This window comes from Bidens hawaiensis, unplaced genomic scaffold (assembly GCF_021521415.1).
Source record: "Bidens hawaiensis isolate Kalapana, Puna unplaced genomic scaffold, B.hawaiensis_p1.1 tig00016268_1, whole genome shotgun sequence".
Taxonomy (NCBI): Eukaryota; Viridiplantae; Streptophyta; class Magnoliopsida; order Asterales; family Asteraceae; genus Bidens; species Bidens hawaiensis.
The window spans coordinates 174936-190867 of NW_027492486.1; the positions used below are offsets into that span (position 1 = coordinate 174936).

The 15932-nt window shown below is 39.2% G+C and overlaps 1 protein-coding gene and 1 pseudogene across 2 annotated transcripts in view; one reads left to right on the plus strand and one right to left on the minus strand.

The window, feature by feature from the left end:
- The window catches only part of LOC143551127 (inactive LRR receptor-like serine/threonine-protein kinase BIR2 pseudogene), a 134889-nt pseudogene that overhangs the window by 26512 nt on the left and 92445 nt on the right, over positions 1–15932 (plus strand). The window lies entirely within an intron of this gene.
- LOC143551129 (uncharacterized) lies at positions 14324–15175 on the minus strand. The gene is made up of 2 exons (XM_077041635.1): positions 15095–15175; positions 14324–14986 (listed from the first exon to the last, which is right to left on the minus strand). Exons 1-2 carry the CDS (start codon positions 15173–15175, stop codon positions 14324–14326), a joined length of 744 nt encoding a protein of 247 aa, XP_076897750.1.

A 15932-nucleotide genomic window follows, 5' to 3' on the forward strand; every position in this document is an offset into this window, starting at 1 on the left:
TTAAGTATTTAATCACACGTAATTTAGAGATTTTCTTTTGAATTTATAGATTAATTTTAATATAATCACATACACTCCAAATGTTACATATTTAAATTTTACATTTTCTTAAGATTGAAGTAATGTTTTAAGATGATATAAAATCAATTACCGGTACCTAAACATATTAAAGATTTTTTATATGATCAATACGAATGTAAGTTAAATAGTGTTTTACAAATTGTAAGATTATAAATATTGTATTTATTCAACGAAATTTGAAGTACACACATAACTAAATATCTATTATAAACATAGGTCACTAATTATTATATGATAATTGTTCATAAATCATTATTTAATTAATTTGGTAATTCACTGTTTGATTTTAAACTTATTATAGATATTCAATTGTTTATATGTTTTTTTTAAAAAAATTATGGTCAAATTTTCTATATAATAGTAAAATTAGATGTAATGGGTTAGTATAAGTTAATGTTATTAAAATTACATTAAATACTTTTTACTCATATGGGTTACAACTAATGGGTCATACTAATTAAACCCATGACCCATGGATAGCATTGATTAAGGAGAGTGGAGATTAGGAAATTAAAGTTAAGATCGAATGTGGTTATGATACATCATTATCATTATTTTTGTTTATTAGTATAGGTAGATATGAGTTTTAGCTTTTTAATTTAATTACATGCTTTGTTTAAAAAGAAAACTTATTTACATAAAGTTTTCTATAATTTTGTGTCCAATGAGAGAGTGGGCTCTGAACTGTCGCCCACCTTACCCTTCTCATGATAAAAACCGATTATCATTATTCCGCATCCGTCACAGGCACCCTCAAAGCCGCTGCCGCTGTTACTCGTGGCGGATTGGCGGGAGGAGAGAAAAGAATATTAAAACTGAAAAATGGCGGATAGGAAGTCCATGTGTGTATTTATAGGAGGATAGATGACAGCCTGTATCCATTTTCTTTTATTTTCAGTATATCCATGAGTCCAAATATACAATCATGAACCCTCGACCCGACCCAAGTCTTGCTCTTATAATTCTGATTGTTTATTTATTACTTCTGATAATAAAATAATAATGCATGTTAAAAAATTAGAAAGTTGATCCTCATGACCCGAACTAATCGTGAACCGCTGTTTAAACCGAGTTCAGAATAAGTTAAAAAATTCTGTCATATTTCCAACCTTTCAAACTTATCGATCTGGATCCTCATGACCCGAACTAACGTGTTTCAGAGACTCTTTCAAATTAGAAAGTTGTGCACTACCGCCCTAACAGGTCTTCGCCAATTCAATGAAATACCATCGGCCCGTTGGCTAATCAAACACTGTTTATTCATCCCTAACGCGTAAATTCAAGGGAACCCACTCTCTCACTGTCTAATCAGCATTTAGTTTGCGATTAGCGGTGTACAAAACCGGTCATCTTTCCAAACCGAACCGGTTTGGTCAAAACTGGTTTGACCTAAACCAATTCGGTTTATAAACCGGCTTAGAAGCATGAGAGATCGACATGCCCAGGTCCATTTGTTTAGAACCGGTTTAAAACCGGTTTTCCACAAACCGTTTTGGTTTAAACTTTAAAATAAGGTTTAGTTGTTCAAAAGGGAAACCGGTATCAAAACCGACGGTTTAAGTCGGTTCATGAACCTGTTTAAGTGAAACTGGTTTTCTTATCAAACCGATTCGGGTCGGTTTGTCATAAACCGGTCTCACTATTCTTTGTACACCTCTAGGCTCTAGGTCCTTAGCTTGTTTTTGGGCTTTTGGTTTGGGATTACAGTTTTCTTTTTCTTTTAATGCATTTTTAAATAATTTATTTTATGAGTAAATCATTTTATATAGGCTTTCTCTATTCTGACACCCAGTTTGCTATTGGGACACCCTTCCCTACCTATACGACTCGTATAGCTTATACACATATACGAATCGTATAGCTTATACTAGTCGTATAGAAATCAGCTTTATGTCAGAACCCGTTGACCCTTTAATACGAGAAGGGATATACGAGTAACCCCCCATACGAGTTGTATGGGCTATACGAGATGAATTTGAATTTTCATGTGACATGACAGCATGATAGCTGGCACATTTTTTTAGACCTCCTATACGACTACGTCCCATACGAGTTGTATGAGCTATACGAGATAAATTTATACTCTAGATTAGTGGTATTAATTCGTACGAGATAAAATACATTTTGTTTCAAATGAAAAAACTAGTATAGGGTGGTGTTAGTAAAGTGTTCAAAATTATACACGACCCATTTTTCACGCACAAAAACACTATGTATACGAGTCGTATAAGGTTATAGGACTCATATAGATGGTGTGTGGAGAAAATATAGCCGTTATAAATAAGGACTATAAATGCATGCTTCATATTTAACATCTTTACATCAACCCTGCCATTGATATATACTCCATTTTTCAAACACTTAATTTTCTTCCAAATGGCGCACCAAAGGGACAAAGAAGAAAATGAAGAATTTTTTTCCTCACAACCAGTTTCCAAATCGGCAAGATGGACTGATGATGTTTGGAGGCGTTTAACGATACCTCATACAGTTACTTCGGCGTCTTCTTCATATGTTCCTGAAAACCCCTAAGAAAAAAATAATTTTGCAGTTTCGATTCCAAAGAAAAACAGTTGGTCAAGAGATGTTGTTGAGTTTTATATTAACGGAGACACCCCATTTTGCTATACAAAGTTTCTACCCATGAAAAAACTCAATCGAAGTTTCTAGGGCACTTTGTTAGGATATGAATCCAATGGTTCGCTTTCTAAAACGGTAAAATTCTAAAGTTTTATATACTTTTATATGTGTTTCCCATAAATGAGTAACTAATATTTTTGATAAATATGTTTGTAGCACATCGAAGCGTGGACAAAAAGATTGATGATTATTCGATACGCAAAATTAAGAACTAATCCAAATTTAAGACTCCGTTGGACGGTGTTGTCCCCATGTTTTTATGATGAAATGAAGAACGAAGACTCCAGAATTTCCATTGAGCTGGCCGGAACAAAAGATACATATCCACGATTTTGGGAGGTTGACCATGTGTATATTCCGTTTTCGTTTCATTCTGGTGATTGGTTACTCATTCGTATAGATATGCGGACAATGGAAATTACCCAATACTGGACGGATAAAAGGTGGAGAAATGAAAAACTTCAAAGCGCTAAAATGGAGATGTTATCATTGTTTTTCCCATGGTTACTTGATCGTATACGCTACTGGCGAAACTCGAATAAATCATACGAGAAAAAAGAAATGGTTATCGGTTTAAGTGAAGTCAACGTGCCTCAAGACAAGGGTAACACTTTTAATTCAGGGGTTCTAGTTTGTATGATGATAGAAATGTTGGTTAAAAATAAGCCCTTGGTGATTGAAAATGACGTTGATGAGGTATGTGTTAACTACCAACGTCAGATGGCTCATGAATTATATAAATGGCGCGTGGAACCCAACCTTGTTTAGTGTTTGCGCCGTATTGTCATGATATTGTACCTCTATTTACTTTATGTTATCCAAAATGAGTTGTAAGTTGTTTCATTTAACTTTGTTATTTGTAATATTAATCTTCAACTAGCTAATGAAACCCATGCGTTGCATGGAGCCACCATGATAGATTGATTTTTATTAATCTATTGTAAAGTGGTTGTATTTAAAAGTAACATAAATAAACAACAAAAATATTCTACGGCACCGTCATTTGCTATTTATCTAATATATCATTTATGTAATGCTATCATGTTTAACTATATTATTTTGAATCTATAATTACAATACAAATCACATAATAATAGAAGTAATAATACCACATAACATAGCATACCATATAAATACAAAATAAGAGTCACCCTACAAACATCCATAATCAAGTACAAACATCCAAACGTAAAAAAGTACCATACAAACCACATAACAACCAAATAAACATAACCGTCAACACAAAAACATAAGTCCACATAAACCCTATGCTGGTGGAGGTGGATGCTGAGGGGGCTGGTGCTGCTGACCCGGATGCTAAGGAGCAGGAGGGGGGTTAAAACCTTGCGATCTCACCCATTCAACTATCCAATCTTGAAACCAAACCTGACTTGCCTGAATATGCTGGATGTCCTGAATAAGCTGACGTGGAACTGCCAGACCTCTAACAACATGCCTATGGTGATACTGATGATGTTGTTGAGCGGGGTCATGATGTTGGTCCTGAACATGGCGGTCATGGGGGAGGGGGGCTGGTCCTGAACATGCTGATGAGGCTGCCAAACAACTCCAGGAACCACAGAGAAACGTAAACCCATGTCTGGGAACTCCATAGCAATTTTCATACGTTTCACTGTATTCTTATCTAAACTCCATGCCTTTTTTACATGCATGCCACAAACAGAATCTGAGTTGAGCAAACCTAACCTGCACTCGATGGCTGTAATAAAATATCCACAAATAATCTCACCATCCCGCCTTTTGCTATGAAGTGTAGCAAAATAAAAAGCCATACACCATGCAAGGTTGCAATTAACCGGCATCAACAAACAATATAAGTAAAATAGATCAGGTAAGGTGCACCACTCCCTACCATTCCCACGACCAGTAATAGAACACGCGATAACCTTGTGTAGGTATCGTTGAAGAGGATCTACAATCGAACTCGACCTGGCCTTTATCTTAAATGGGCCAGTACCAATCCGACCCCAAAATTGTGTCAAAGTTTGGTCATTCTCCACAAATATAACCTCCTCAAACTCTGGATAAATAACCTGCTCCTCTGTATACAAGCCTGATACAACAGCAAACCGGGGTAATGTCATCCCATGATCTTGGCCAAATAAACAGAACACCACGCTGTTATCAGCATGCATATTGTTTGGAGGGGTAAAACGAAATATGGACAGAAACTCTAAAGTAAGCTCTCGATAACAAGGGAGGCAAGCAAGATCTATAAGATGCCTCCATGGTGTACCCACACCTATAATCCCCTCGGCCCTCTCAATCTCTCCTACATCCCGCAAAAGATCCCAATCGATCGAGATAGGGTTAGTCATTTTCCTGTCTGCAAACCGATGAAGTCTACGATGGTCCTCGGTTCCCGCGGGGAACTGTAAATACTCATGGGTCTCATAAATAACATCACCGTCGTCCAAACCTTCATCGTCCGACATAGTAATCTGCTAAATTATAAGTTACATAAAAACAATTATTTTGTTTTTAATTCTTATTTTCTAAACAATAAAAGGCTAATAAACCCTAATCTCCCATCTATAAAACTCATACCTTCACCAATTAAAAACTCCAACCTCCCACCCCAAACTCATACCTATATTTGTACTATAACTATGTCTTCTTCCTCGTCGATGAATCGGTTTTCTCCTCACCCTAATAACGTATTTTGTTGTTGTGGTAAACTAGCTGTTTTAAGAACATCATGGAAGCCAAAAAATCCCGAGCGTAGGTTCTATGGTTGTCCAGATGAGGTAAGTTATTTATTTTTTTATTTTTGTGTGAAATACTTCTTCCTTTTTGCAACCTAAATCACTTCAATGGTATAACAGGGATCAAAATGTCAATGGATTGGCTGGTTTGATCCAAAGATGTGTTCAAGATCAACTGACATAATTCATGGGTTATTAAAGAAGAAAAACGAATTGGAGATTGCAAATAAAGAGTTGGTTATGGAACTCCAAATCAGTGTTGCAGAGAAAAAGAAATTGAAGCATCAACTGATTATGAGTTGGATTTTCTTCATAGTGCTTATAATTGCCATTGTTGTGCATTAAAATTTGAGTTAGTGACGCAGTTATTATTATATGTAATGGCTTTATGTATGATGTAATGGTCTACCAACCAATTTTAACAACTCTGATGTAATGGTTTGCAACTTTATAGTTGACATAAAATTTCCCAATCAGATTAAAATACAACATACATAACATATATCATCCTAAGTCTACATAATAAGTTTGACGTTCTGTTTGCTGATCTGTGAACATTTTTACACGCAGCCGATACAAGTCTTCCCAACCACTTACCATTTCATGTCTGTAATGTTTCCAGTAAGAATTTACTGTCGGCATCGGGTATATCCCTTCAAACTTAACAACCACAAAATGACAATCGTCGACATTTAGAATGGCAATGGCGGCATGATCTAGGATTTCTTGAGGATGATGTAACAATGGAAAAATTGTAGAATTGTTACGTTCATCTGTTGACAATGAGTGAACGATCACCCCATACCTATTAGCAATCATAAAAGCTGTGGATGGCATATCCATCCAGCGTTCTCGTGGAACCATTCCATAGCTTGACCAATGCAGGGTATTAAATACTCTATTACAACGAACGCCACCGAATACATGGATGTACACATTCCAATTACTCATCATCTCTTGTATAAGTTCATTTCGTATATGGATCCAGTCATCTTCAGGACGACCTAGAGCAACAGCCGTAGACGAAATCCACAATTTCCATCAAGAGAAACATCTTGTATATGTGAAACAAAAGGTTGAAGAATGTAGTGAACTTGTTCTAAATACTTGTGATGGTAACGTCTCTCTTGAGAAACCGGCACATAACTACGTCTCTCATTGTCCTGGCTACCCATATAAGAACTGTGTCTCGCATTTTCTTGGCTACCCGTATAATAATTGTGTCTAGCGTTGTTTTCGACACCGACAAAGGAACAGTGTTTGGAAGGGTCTGTCTGGGTGGGCATGGTTTCATGAACGCTTAATGCTGTAGAATTACTGCGTTTGAGAGGGGGGCTCGCGTTTGCTATTTTCCTTAGACTTTGTCGGTGGACGCTCGCGGTTATGTTTTTGAACTTCTGGTTGTTGACTGGTTGACGAGGCTGGCATTACTAGTGAAAGTGTAACATCCTAAAATTTTAATGTTGAATAAAGAAATTTATGTTTAGTGATTTCGTGTTAATTATTGGATATTGAGTAGGGAGCGGAACATGGACTTGCATTAATTGAGATGGGTTAAATGAGAATGGGCCTTAGGTCCATGGGATTTAAGGGATATAAATACCCCCTAAACCCAAAAATATCTTTCATTCTATCACTTTTCTAACACACTCCAAAACACACACACACCACACAACTTCACCGCCGGCCGAGGGAAGAACCGGGCAGATCCGAGAGAGAGAGAGAGAGAGAGAGAGAGAGCGATTAGTTGTGATAACAAGTAAACGAGATCCGAACAAGCTCAAAAAGGTATGATTCTTGATCTTTGAAGTTTAAATATCCGAGCTTTATAGCGTATATACGACCGGAAACGGTTGATGTCGAACCATAGCAAGGGTGTTAAAATCGTTCGAAATGCTGGTCAGAAACTTAAACATCGGCTGATCTGGGCAACTTCGCCTGCATCTGGGCAACTTCGCCTTCAAAGCGATAACTTCGCCTTCAAAGCGATAACTTCGCCTGAGGCCAAGTTCGCCTAATTGATAACTTCGCTTACGGCTAAGTTCGCCTGATGACAACTTCGCCTAAAGCTAAGTTCGCCTAAGGTTTAACTTCGCCTAAAGCTAAGTTCGCCTAAGGTTTAACTTCGCCTAAAGCTAAGTTCGCCTAAGGTTTAACTTCGCCTAGAGCTAAGTTCGCCTGAGGTTTAACTTCGCCTAAAGCTAAGTTCGCCTAAGGTTTAACTTCGCCTAAAGCCAAGTTCGATTAGGAAATAAATTAAAAACCTAATGAAAAATGTGTTAAGACAGTTAATGGAAATAAAATTTTTCCAAGCTGACCTGGCAGCTCGACCCCAGCCAGGGGCTCTGCCCCTTGGACCCTGCTAGGGGCAAATAGAAGTTTTGTAGCTATGACATTTAGTAAACTCGCTAAAATGAAAGGCTGCCGAGTGTCTGAAACTTTTGTAGTAGAAACCGCTAGTGACACTTCGGTTAAAATAACAAAGATGGTTAAGAACTGTAAGATAGAATTGGAAGGACATGAGTTCCCGGTTACCTTGTACGTTATGACCTTGGGAGAGTTCGATGCGGTTTTGGGTATGGATTGGTTGTCTGAGTTTGAGGCTCAGATAGTGTGTAAGAGTAGGATGATAAGGTTAAAGTCATTGGATGGTAGTGCGGTGACAGTTTACGGTGATAAGGAAAGTTCTGGGCTTAATGTCATTTCGATGATAAAAGCCGAGGGTTTGCTAAGGCGAGGGTGTTGTGCCTACCTGGCGTATGTCGTCAACGTTACGGCAGAGACGAAAGAAATGAAAGATGTTCCTATTGTGCGCGACTACCCAGAAGTATTCCCTGAGGATCTTCCGGGGTTGCCACCGGAGCGAGAGATAGAATTTTAGATAGATCTAATACCAGGAGCCCAACCTGTCGCGAATGCGCCTTACCGTCTAGCACCGTCCGAGATGAAAGAATTGATGTCCCAACTGCAAGAACTCCTCGACAAAGGTTTCATAAGACCGAGTGTTTCCCCGTGGGGCGCACCAGTATTGTTCGTGAAAAAGAAGGATGGAAGTATGAGAATGTGCATAGACTATCGTGAGTTGAATAAGCTTACGGTAAAGAATAGATATCCGTTGCCAAGGATTGATGATCTGTTCGACCAACTGCAAGGTTCAAGTTGGTTCTCACGAATAGATCTCATATCAGGCTACCATCAGCTGAAGGTGAAAGAGGCAGACATCCCTAAGACAGCGTTCCAAACGCGGTATGGACACTACGAGTTCCTCGTAATGTCATTCGGTCTAACCAATGCTCCTGCAGCATTTATGGACATGATGAATAGGGTGTGTCGACCGATGTTGGATAAGTCGGTTATCGTCTTCATCGATGATATATTGATTTATTCAAAGAGTGAGTCTGACCATGCCGAGCATCTGAGAGAGGTATTGGAAGTTCTGAAGAAAGAGAAGTTGTACGCCAAGTTTTCGAAGTGCGCGTTCTGGTTAAGAGAAGTGCAATTTTTAGGTCATGTGGTTAATCCGGAGGGGATTACCGTGGACCCAGCTAAGATTGAAGCGATAACGAATTGGAAGACTCCGCAGAATCCGACTAATATACGAAGCTTCCTAGGGTTAGCTGGCTACTATAGGAGATTCATCGAAGGCTTCTCCAAGATAGCCGCACCGCTGACCGGTATGACCCGAAAGTCGATAGTATTCAGTTGGGGAAAGTTTCAAGAAGAAGCCTTTGAAGAATTAAAGAAGAGACTCACGCAAGCTCCCATCCTTACTCTACCTGATGGCGACGAGGATTTCGTTGTTTGTGCTTATGCCTCGCATCAAGGGTTAGGTTGCGTGTTGATGCAATGAGGGAAGGTGATAGCCTACGCGTCTAGGCAGTTAAAGGTTCATGAGAGTACTTATCCGACGCATGATTTGGAGTTAGCAGCTGTAGTACATGCTCTTAAGATATAGAGGCATTATCTGTACGGTACTAAGTGTACTATCTATACAGATCATAAGAGTTTAAAGTACTTCTTCGAGCAGAAAGAATTGAACATGAGGCAGAGAAGATGGTTAGAATTGATAAAGGATTACGACTGTGAGATTAAGTATTACCCCGATAAAGCTAACGTGGTCGCTGACTCGCTAAGTCGTAAGAATGAGGAAGTCCTTGCAACAGTGAAGTCATACAAGTTGATCATGAACCCGAGTCTTTTTGAAGAAATCATCAAGGTACAGTCAGAGGTGTTAGTAGATGAAGGGTTAGTAAAGAAAGAAAGGATTTATGGCCAGCAAGACGAGTTGATGGAAAACACTCATGGAGTTAAAACTAGGTTCGACCGTATGTGGATCCCACGCCATGGTGATCTTAGAAGTCGAATCTTAGATGAAGCTCATAAGTCAAGGTACTCAATCCATCCTGGAGCTACAAAGATGTACCAAGACCTGAAGAGAGATTACTGGTGGCCAGGAATGAAGAATGATGTAGTAGATTATGTTAGTAAGTGCTTAACTTGTTTACAAGTCAAAGCCGAGCACCAAAAGCCTTATGGGAGGATGCAACCGCTAGAGATACCTGAGTGGAAATGGGAACACATCACCATGGATTTCATAACTAAGCTACCTCGTACAGCTAAGCAACATGATACCATCTGGGTGATTGTGGACCGTTTGACCAAGAGTGCTCACTTTCTGCCCATACGAGAGGCCATCTCGTCAGAAATGTTAGCAAGCTTGTTCATTAAAGAAGTTGTAACCAAGCATGGAATACCGTTGTCGATCGTGTCTGATAGAGATACACGGTTTACTTCGAGGTTCTGGAAGAAATTCCATGAAGCTATGGGGACGAGGTTGAACATCGGTACGGCGTATCATCCTCAAACCGATGGACAGTCTGAAAGGACGATCCAAACCCTTGAGGATATGCTACGTGCTTGTGTTTTAGATTTTGGTGGAAGTTGGGATGATCATCTGCACCTGGCAGAGTTCTCCTATAAAAACAGTTACCATTCAAGTATTGGTATGCCACCGTTTGAGATGCTTTACGGTAGACGATGTAGAACCCCGGTGTGTTGGGGTGAGATTGGTCAGAAAGAAATGGGAAGCCTAGAAGTGGTTCAAGAAACGTCTTCAAAGTTCGATCAGATCAAAGCAAGAATGAAAGCCGCTCAAGACAGACAAAAGTCTTATGCAGATAAGCGGCGACTACCAATTGAGTTTAACGTTGGTGACTATGTGATGCTCAAGGTCTCGCCTTGGAAGGGGATTATCCGTTTTAGGAAAAGAGGAAAGTTGAGTCCGAGGTACATTGGGCCGTTCAAGATTGTAGATCGTGTGGGTGAAGTAGCTTATAAACTGAATTTACCCGATGAGTTAGAAGGAATTCATTCAACCTTCCATGTTTCTCATCTGAGGAAGTGTCTAGCTGATGACACGTCTCACGTGCCATTGATGGACATTGAGGTTGATGAACAATTGAACTACATCGAGCAACCGATAGAGATCGTTGACCGCAAGGAGAAGCAGCTTCGTCACAAGATTATACCTTTGGTAAAAGTGATATGGAAACACCGCAAGGGATCAGATGCTACTTGGGAGGCCGAGGATGAGATGCGCAAGTTTTAACCTAGTATGTTTATGTAATAGTTAGGTTTCGGGGACGAAACCTCTTTAAGGAGGGAAGACTTGTAACATCCTAAAATTTTAATGTTGAATAAAGAAATTTATGTTTAGTGATTTCGTGTTAATTATTGGATATTGAGTAGGGAGCGGAACATGGACTTGGATTAATTGAGATGGGTTAAATGAGAATGAGCCTTAGGTCCATGGGATTTAAGGGATATAAATACCCTAAACCCAAAAATATCTTTCATTCTATCACTTTTCTAACACACTCCAAAACACACACACACCACACAACTTCGCCGCCGGCCGAGGGAAGAACCGAGCAGATCCGAGAGAGAGAGAGAGAGAGAGAGCGATTAGTTGTGATAACAAGTAAACGAGATCCAAACAAGCTCAAAAAGGTATGATTCTTGATCTTTGAAGTTTAAAGATCCGAGCTTTATAGCGTATATACGACCGGAAACGGTTGGGGAACGTAGGGGGTGATGTCGAACCATAGCAAGGGTGTTAAAATCGTTCGAAATGCTGGTCAGATTCTTAAACAGCGGCTGATCTGGGTAACTTCGCCTGCATCTGGGCAACTTCGCCTTCAAAGCGATAACTTCGCCTGAGGCCAAGTTCGCCTAATTGATAACTTCGCTTACGGCTAAGTTCGCCTGATGACAACTTCGCCTAAAGCTAAGTTCGCCTAAGGTTTAACCTCGCCTAAAGCTAAGTTCGCCTAAGGTTTAACCTCGCCTAAAGCTAAGTTCGCCTAAGGTTTAACTTCGCCTAGAGCTAAGTTCGCCTGAGGTTTAACTTCGCCTAAAGCTAAGTTCGCCTAAGGTTTAACTTCGCCTAAAGCCAAGTTCGATTAGGAAATAAATTAAAAACCTAATGAAAAATGTGTTAAGACAGTTAATGGAAATAAAATTTTTCCAAGCTGACCTGGCAGCTCGACCCCAGCCAGGGGCTCTGCCCCTTGGACCCTGCTAGGGGCTGCCGCCCCTAGATCCCGCTGCCAGGGGCGCTGCCCCCGGACCCCCGTTCGTTGTGGGTAGTAGTTAAGACTGGAAAGATGATATGAGTAGTGATAGTTGTTTGATACGTGTACTTGTTATACAGTCAGCCGTGCACAACTGAAGAAAGGGATTACGATTAACGGTGAACGTAACCGTGTTCAGGTGAGTTTCTAGCCCCATTTATGTGTTATGTTTTCGGGGCTGTGTGCATACTCAATATGTTTGTTAATACGCTTATCCTAAGAGATAAGTGTATGCCTTGTGTGAATAATGTGAAATGCATGAATGATTGCTTGATGGTACGTGAACGATCTTCGGATATTGCACGTACTGTCAGGTTGTAACGCTATGTATAAGGTAAGTATGATATGTATGCTTATGTGTATGAACGTGATAAAGTTAATAAAAGAAGGAAATGACGGTTGCATGGTTGTATGGTTACGAAAAGGGTACCGAGCCCTAATAATACTCGAGGTATGATGTATGGTTGTATGGTAACGAAGAGGGAATCGAACCCTACTAATATTCGAGAACTAGGGAACCGAACCCTACTAATATTCGAGGAAAGAGGGAAACCGAGCCCTAATAATACTCGTGGAAAGAGGGAAACCGAGCCCTAATAATACTCGTGGAAAGAGGGTACCGAGCCCTAATAATACTCGAGGAAGGAGGGTACCGAGCCCTAATAATACTCGAGGAAGGAGGGTACCGAGCCCTAATAATACTCGAGGAATGTAGGGCGTAATGCTCTTTATAACGTAAGATATGAAGGTAAGTTAATACAAAAGAAAGAATGAAAGTATGAACGGATGAAAGTATGAAAGTATGAAAGTATGAATGAAAGAATATAAGTTTATGTGTATTGTATAGTGTATGATTAACTAGAACTCACTCAGCGTAGCTGACTTTTAGTATGCACGCAGGTGAGTAGGATGAGGCAGCTCGCTTGAGGAGACACGTGGCACTGAACAAGAGTTTGGCATCTGAAGACTTATGATGTTTTAATTTTAATGCTTTAATGTTGAAAGACAAAGGATGTTTTGAGACAAGTTATGAATTATGTAATGTTTTATGAAAGTTTTATATTCCGCGTAAATGTTTTAATTAACTCTGATATTTAGAACTGTGTTTATGAGTAAATCCAACACGAAAGTAGGGCTACCGGTAACGGGGCCTTACAGAAAGGAACTTTGGCAACATACTTTTTTTTCCGCCCTTTGACTCTTTTTTAATTTGTTTTACAAATTCTTCTACCAGCTCGTTAGCTTTTGAGTCAAGACCTTCATCCTCGTCAACAAATAACGGATCGAAATCCAACTTTCTCCAATATATATCTATCGAATCTAAAGGAATGGTTTGATCTGAAGTCAAATACTTTGAAATCATACATGCACATGGCATACCACAACTTGTGCGAACATGACACCCGCATGCTCTACAAGACTCCATCAACTTGTTGACCCGGTTAAGCTCGCCCCATAATATATCTAGAGATTTACATGAAACATGACGGCGCAACTCGTTGAAAAGTGGTATGTTGTGGTGATTCCTTTTCTTTTTACGACTCTCTTCAAAGGTTGCTTTTATGGTTGTTAGCTAGCTCACCATGATTCGATTGATAATACCTACAAGTTTATCAAGCGTAGAGTTCCGAGTCACCATGTGTTTTTTTAGAAGAGAGTGTGCGCTCTCAACTCGATTTGTTGTGGTATTACCAAAATTTAGATTTTTGTCTATCCACATAGACACAAACTTTTCTTTATACTTATCGAGCCAGTTGATGCTAACATAATCAAGTACTCCTGAAAAAAAAAAAATAATCAATACATATGACAAGTAATAAACATCTCTTGAATCAAGTTAGAACAAACACTTAATATGAGAACTAGATAAATTACTTTTGTGGCTGGCAATTAAAGTATCATAAAGTCGCCTGTATCTTAACTCATATTCAGGGAGAGCGCTAGACTTAACCAACCAGTTCCATCGACCAAGAAACTGTTCGTATTCTTCGGAGGTAGCGAAGCTTTGCCTGCAATGCTTTTTTATGTTCTCATTAATGTGCCATCTACATAGTAGTTTGGCAGCATTAGGGAAGACAAATTCGCAGGCATTCATATGGGCAAGATCACAATATGTTAATATCACACGTGGCATCATGCAGTTATCTAACGTCGTCTTTAGCATAGTTAGCACCCACGTGAAATTATCCTCCTTTTCATTGGATATAGCTGCCATTGCTATATGAAATGTCTTGCTGGTTGAAGTTACACCAACGATTTGTACAACGGCATCTTGTATACGTTTGTATTGTACGCTGTGTCTATCACCAACACATGCGGGAATGCACGATATATCATATACGATGTTGGATGAATGAAGAACAAATCCTCCAAGGCATTTGTGGATGGATTTGTGCGATGGTTGTGTATATAAGTCGTGTCTTGCAACAAATTGAAAAGAACCTCCATCGGGCTTTTTCCTCGGCGATCCTCTTTACGGATCTTTTGCCCTTCATTGTAAACGGTTTTGATGCAGGTCACATTTCTTTCATCCTTAGACTTTAAGTTACATAAAATGTCACGTGGTGGCGCTCGGTTTCGATACATATCATGTACCATAACCTTTTGAGCAAGAGTAAGTCTACCTGCATATGCGCGACCCTCGAAATGTTGAACGAGTTCATGGTTGTGTGTATCATCAACCACCCGAAACCTCCAACCATTGTATTGTCGCAAATAGTTGCCTATTAAGCTAAAATTGCAACCGGTTTTGATTGTACCAGAACGCCTAACTGTCGCAGTACAATTGTATGACCCGCCATGATCACACTTTAGCCAAACTTTAACGACTTCTCCACCGGCGTTTGTCTTCGACCGTTGGGTTACTACGACAACACCAACTTCACGACCTATCGTTTTCGCCCAGTCCTTAAGTTCGTCGACAGACGAAAACAATTGAAAACAAATTTAACCTTCCGTTAACAACAATATCTTAAATATTAAATAATATAAACATACTTATAAAATTATTTATACCTCGTTGGTTGAAAATGGTGAGACATTGTCGGAAGTTTCACCAACACAATCGTCTTGATTGTCATCATCAACAAACGACATATCTAACTCGTTTTTTTATTAATTTTTTTTAAACACTATAACCACTTTAACTTGCTAGATATTTTGTTGTGACACAGTAACCTCTCTTATGTATTTGATTGGTTAGAATATTGCGTCGTGTCATATAATTTACGGTGGAATATTGTTTCGTGTCAAATAATTTACCGAATATTATTTCGTGTCAAATAACTGACATAATATTGTATCGTGTCAAATAATTACCCTGCCTGTACGAGTCGTATAACCTATACTACTCGTATAAAACTAGTCATTCACGTACACTGAACTAACGAGTCGTATAGATTATACTACTCATATAAGTCTTAAGTCTGGTAAAAAATCCACTGAAAAGCTGGTATGTACGGACTGAGAAAGGTGTATCAGGATCCAAAACGGGCATTATACGAGTAGTATAAATACCAGCACCATCTCGTATAAATACCAGCACCATCTCGTATAACTCATACGACTCGTTTTAGAATTTGGTCAAACACATTTTTCAAGAAATTGATGGACGTCGATGTACGGAAGCTTATACGACTCGTATAAGCTATACGAGTCATATAGATGGTATATGAATTTTAAGGATGGATGTCTTATTAGCATGACCTTTTATATATTACCAAGCATATTAATTTCTAAGCCACAGGGTGTCCAATCACGTCATCATTTTAGTGTCCCAGCAATATTTCATCATTTTATTCGCAAGGAATTTTGTGCCATTTTCGAGTTTATCATCTTTTAAACTATTTTATTC

Excerpts from the sequence above, each read along its gene's own strand:
- LOC143551129 (XM_077041635.1), bottom strand. The coding sequence starts at position 15,175 with ATGTCGTTTGTTGATGATGACAATCAAGACGATTGTGTTGGTGAAACT. Across the intron at positions 14,987-15,094 it reads CACCATTTTCAACCAACGAG|GACTGGGCGAAAACGATAGG; the intron begins GTATAAATAATT and ends GACGAACTTAAG.